This window comes from Carya illinoinensis, chromosome 9 (assembly GCF_018687715.1).
Source record: "Carya illinoinensis cultivar Pawnee chromosome 9, C.illinoinensisPawnee_v1, whole genome shotgun sequence".
Lineage (NCBI taxonomy): Eukaryota > Viridiplantae > Streptophyta > Magnoliopsida > Fagales > Juglandaceae > Carya > Carya illinoinensis.
The window spans coordinates 16,015,348-16,020,561 of record NC_056760.1 but is presented as its reverse complement, the minus strand read 5'-3'; the positions used below and the strand labels follow the sequence as shown (position 1 = coordinate 16,020,561).

General features: G+C 36.0%; 1 protein-coding gene across 1 annotated transcript; it reads right to left on the bottom strand.

The window, feature by feature from the left end:
- Positions 1-2,338: 2,338 nt before the first annotated feature.
- Positions 2,339-3,933, bottom strand: LOC122276717 (UDP-glycosyltransferase 89B2-like). Its single transcript, XM_043086625.1, has one exon. It carries the CDS (start codon positions 3,847-3,849, stop codon positions 2,446-2,448), a length of 1,404 nt encoding a protein of 467 aa, XP_042942559.1. The 5' UTR covers positions 3,850-3,933; the 3' UTR covers positions 2,339-2,445.
- Positions 3,934-5,214: the final 1,281 nt, after the last annotated feature.

Here is a 5,214-nt window from a genome sequence, read left to right as displayed (position 1 = left end):
AACAGGTGGCTGTGCACAGTGCATGTCTCATGTAATGGGTCAATCAATGATAATTAAAGGCCTCATTTATGCCTCTTGAAAGTCCCCCCCCCCCCCCCCTTCTCTTATTTTCCGCCTCCATATTTAATACACCAGTCATTTGGCCCAAAGGCTATGGGCCCATGTTGCTTGGATCAGTAACTAAAAAAATTACTGATCCTTTTAGTTACTGATCCAAGCAACTTTCAAAGATCACACTGTTTAAGACATTTCCATTACCATAAAAGGGAATACAATTGCCATCTTAGCACACTGTAATCTTTAATTAAACCAAACTTGCAACAAAAAAGAACAAAGAAATCAACTGATGAATTCTCTTTTTTCTTCATAAAAAAAACATAATATATGACCCTTACACACACAGCAGAAAAGAAGTTATAGCTTTACATAGTCAAGTAATTGTAACTGTATCAGCATCACGGCAATACATGAGAGTGGCTTGCAAAATGGGTAGGCTTGCTTGCAAAAGAAAATGGGGGAGAACATACCATATTGGTTCTATGCAAGACTTTTGTGTTTTAATAAAAAAACAGTTTACACCACCAGATATGGATCCAACTACAGTGTTTCCAACACATAGGCCTCATCAAACTTGTGCAGTTTGCAATCCACGCAATAGAGCCAATATAACAGAAAATATCAATGAATCTTAACCAATAATGGCTTGTCTTCTCAACTCACTACTTACAACAAAGAAGATTTAACAGCAAAAGATTGTAAGCCACACTCTTACCCTTATTGTATGGTCCAGAGAATTCCAAGTTAGAAAACAATTTCTTTAATAAGTTGGACTAATATACAAGGCATAAACATGCACAAATTAGAAAATAAAACCAAGTGATTAAATCCTAGAACAATCCATTAAATGGAGAGGGAGGTCTTACCATTAGGATCTGAAGCTTAGCCAGACAGGTTGATAATCAAAGTCAAGATAATTGAACCTAAGTTACTGCATTAATAACAAGGGAACAAAACAATTCACTTCATTAAAAGGTGTTAACATCGAAAAATAAGTGAATATAAGCTGTAAAACTGTTTTTTGACATTCTGAATGTCCTTAGTGCCTGTATCATCACTACGCGTCAACCTGGAAAAGTTCTAACTCTCAAACCTGGTAATATCACTTTTTGCCAATTAAGTTGGCCTTTTACACTAGTCTATGTCACTTTACCTTTTGGTTAATGTGAGCTCTCTACATGAAAATCTGAATACAGTAGCATATCCTTTAAGACCAACCAAAAAAAAATTCAAAAAACAACCCCTTACTATAATTTCCTGCTTACAAATACAAAAGAACAAAACTGTCGAGTTAACAAAACCTTTTCCAGTCATGACTATCTTCAATAGGTGTTAGCCATTATTTGATAGATTAATACCTACGGTATGTGCACGATGCTAATGCATGCCTAGATAGTAATAGTGTCTAAGTAAACCATACTTAGACATGACACCTTAAAGCAAAAGCTGAAAATATGACCTCTGCATGTGTCACATCCTTTGTGTTTGCTAATAATATATTGTTAGATATAGATTCAGTCATGCATAATCTCAATGCATGAAATTTGGTGCGAATTTGTAGTTGCATTTTATATGGAAAAGAGAGAAACGAAATGACGCTCGTATATAAAAAATGGAATCTTACATCTTCAACCTTATTAAAAACCATCAAGCATGCTTATAAGAAAAACCACCTTCCATGAACTACCATTCTCTTTCATTTCAATTAAGAATTGTATTCAATTCCTAGGGATAGAAATAACAAAAAACATAAGTAGTCCAAGGAAAGAGGAAGGAACAATTGAGTGTGAACAGCAGGACTCAAAAAATTAAAAAGAGGCAAGAAGATGAAGTAATTAGATAGTCATCACGAGAGAGGAGAGGGGGGGGCTGAAACTGAAAGTTTCATTTAATATAACAAGCATACATGTCTGCAAACGTCAGGTTATGCCTTGGTGATAAAAATTAAGATAAGAGTCACCTTCATCATTTTCCAATAGTAAGAGAAGTATGCTTCTATGTATGTGAAATACTTTATCTACAAAGAGATCTTATAGAAAGTAAACTTAATCTAACATGGCTTGATGGGATATCGTAAATTGTAAATTTACTTTTATTATAAAATAAATCTCACTTATTATATAAAATAATGTTTGTCTATAAGTTTATTTTCGTGGGAAATCTTAGTAACTATAATACTTCTGTACAGATATATAAATAATACGAGGAGGTAATTAGGAAATGACATGATGAAATGGAGTCGAGGAAAAGACAAGTGAAGTAACAAATCCAGAGTGACACGTGCTTAAAACAATAATTGGTATATATTAGAGTAAACATATGTTTGATCGTTTGGAAGAACAAAATAGTTAGCTATGAAGATAAAGAAATATAAATGTTTGGCTCTGATCACTTTCCAAGATCACCCAACTGTTTGATGAACTCATCCAAATTTGTATCTGAACTTCCTCCTTTAACTGCACTTGCGGCTGCAGCACTCAGCTCTTTGGCCAGAACCCTCTCTGGCCTAGTCTCTTCAACTGAGATGGCCAACAGCCGAGCCAACTCGGCTGACTCGGGAATGTTTTGATTGCCCTCACAAGCTCTGATTGCAACCCCTAACTCATCCACCAACAACTTTGCGTTCGAGTACTGGTCTGCACCCATTGGCCATGTCAACATCACAACTCCCGCAGTGATTCCCTCCAGCACCGAGTTCCACCCGCAATGAGTCATGAACGCACCCACGGCTCGGTGGCTCAGTATTGAGACCTGTGGCGCCCATCCCTTTATTACAAATCCTCTGCCCTCCATGCGATCTTCGAACCCATCAGGAATCACGCCATGATCAGCATTCGCCTGCTTCTGCTCGTCTTCGCGAGGCACCCTCACGCACAAAACAAACTGGATGCCGCTTTGCTCTAACGCAGCAGTCAGCACATCCATTTGCCTTTGTGTCAACACCGCACGGCTACCGAAGCAGACATAGACAATTGAGTTGTTAGGACGAGCATCCAACCAGTTCATTAGCTCATGGCACGGTACAGAGCTTACTCCACCTCTAACAATGTATTCCTGTAAATCACCGTTCTCAGGAGGCAATACGGGTCCTATGGCCCACACTCGATCATTTCCGAGTTCTTTCTTCAGATGCGTGAAGTAAACGTTCTCCAACTCGATAAACGAGTTGAACAACATCCCCCAACTCACCGTATTGGTCAGCATGTCGTTTCTAAAAAATTCCAAATCCGAGTCCCCCTTTACATTTTTATAATGTCCGGGAATCTGCCACCATGGGAATGCTGGGGAGTTCGGAATATTTGGAAACGAAACTTGGAAATTGATATCCTGATATGGATCAACGTTTTCTGGTGGATCGCGACAGAGAGAGAGAGCAACTGACATCCCCAAGGCACCAGAAGGTGAGAAGACTAACCGTGGAACACCGAGCTCGTACGCTAGGTCGTTTGTCCAGCCGAGAAAAAAATCGGAGATAATAGCAACAGGAGGCGAGGAATGAGATCGGAACCATTGGAGGAGGATAGGATAGTGAAGGTCACGTAAGGCGCGCATGGTAGCAAGGAGCCTCTTCTGCGAAGGAGCTGTAATATCAGGGGATGGGAGAACCAGGTGTTTAAGAGAAGACGGGTGTGCGGAGAAGTAAGGTTGAAGCAGAGGAAGGTTAGAGGTGGTAACAAAAACGGTGACAGTGAGGCCGCGGGTGAGCAGGCGGTGGGCAAGGTCGAGCACAGGTATAATATGGCCTGAGGTTGGGTACGGATAAGCGGCGATGTGCACGCCATTAGTAGACATGATTGAGACCCGAACTTTGGGATGGCTATTCGGTGGGCGCTAAACCTTGAGAACCTTGTGCTGCTTATATATATGTAAAAGAGGAATAACGCAGTACTCATAAGAGAGAGAGAGAGAGAGAGAGAGAGAGAGTTGCGTGGGATTCCTCAACATATTTCTTGCTTTTCCCGATCTGTTTGGACATGCGGTTGTAAATTTCTTGGAAAATGCTATGGTCCCGCCTGATGATGTGTTTGACTCTTTTTACTTAAAAGTATATTTTAATGATATTATAAATTCTTTTAAATAAATATATCTTAAAATATTAAAAATTTACATTTAAAAAAAAAAAAAAGTCATGTTAGAGTCATGCTAGGCTCTAGAATTTTTTTTGTTTTTTATTTTATTTTTTTAATATTTTTAAATATTTAAAAATTTATAATAATATTAAAAAAAATTCTTATTCATTAATAAAAAAAAAACCCCCAACGGTGGCCACAGCTAGAGCTACCAGCGGTGATCTAAATATTATTCATAAAAGAAAAAAAAAAAAAAAAAGTAAAATACAATCTCCGAACACGTTGTGTATAGGTCCTGCCGCCCTAGCATGACTTTACGTGCCTTAGTGCCTGGCGGTTTGACTATTTTATGGTTTTTTGATGTAAGTTCTCACTTGCTTTGCGTCATGACTGACGTCTTTACATTCACACAGTGGCATTAAACTTCGTAGAGCTGAGATTTAAAATTCAAAACAACTCCTAAATGTTATTTATAATTTAATATATATAAGAATTGGTCCCTTAAAAAAAATTTTATTCCCATATGCTTTTTAAAATTTTATAAAATTTTAATATATATAAAAATATATCTCGCTAAAGTACTGTTTAACCACAAAAAAATTCTCATCTCAAATATAAAATTTTCATCTCATCATTACAATTTTTTCAAATCCTCATATAAAATATAATAAACAATTCAACTTTTTTCTTATTTTTTCAAATTCTAAAATAATAATAATATTAAAATATAATATTTTAATATTTAATCTTAAAATTCAAAATTATCATCTGAAAAAACTCAGTGGCCAAGCAGAACCTTGTTTTCCTATCACTCTTAAATTTTATATAATTTTTATATATTATTTAGTTTTAAGGATGTGGCCTCTATAAAATTAAATTAAAATTAAGATTATGAGAAATAATAAAATATTAAAATTGATGTAAAAGTATTTATTATACAATATTAAGTTTCTTAATGTAGAATTCAAAATGAAAATATAAGAAAAATTATTTTAAATTGATGATACATATAAAAAATAGTAGATATATTTTATCTTCTAAAATTCAATAAGGAAGAAAAAATTTATTTAAGGCCTCTATTGTAGCA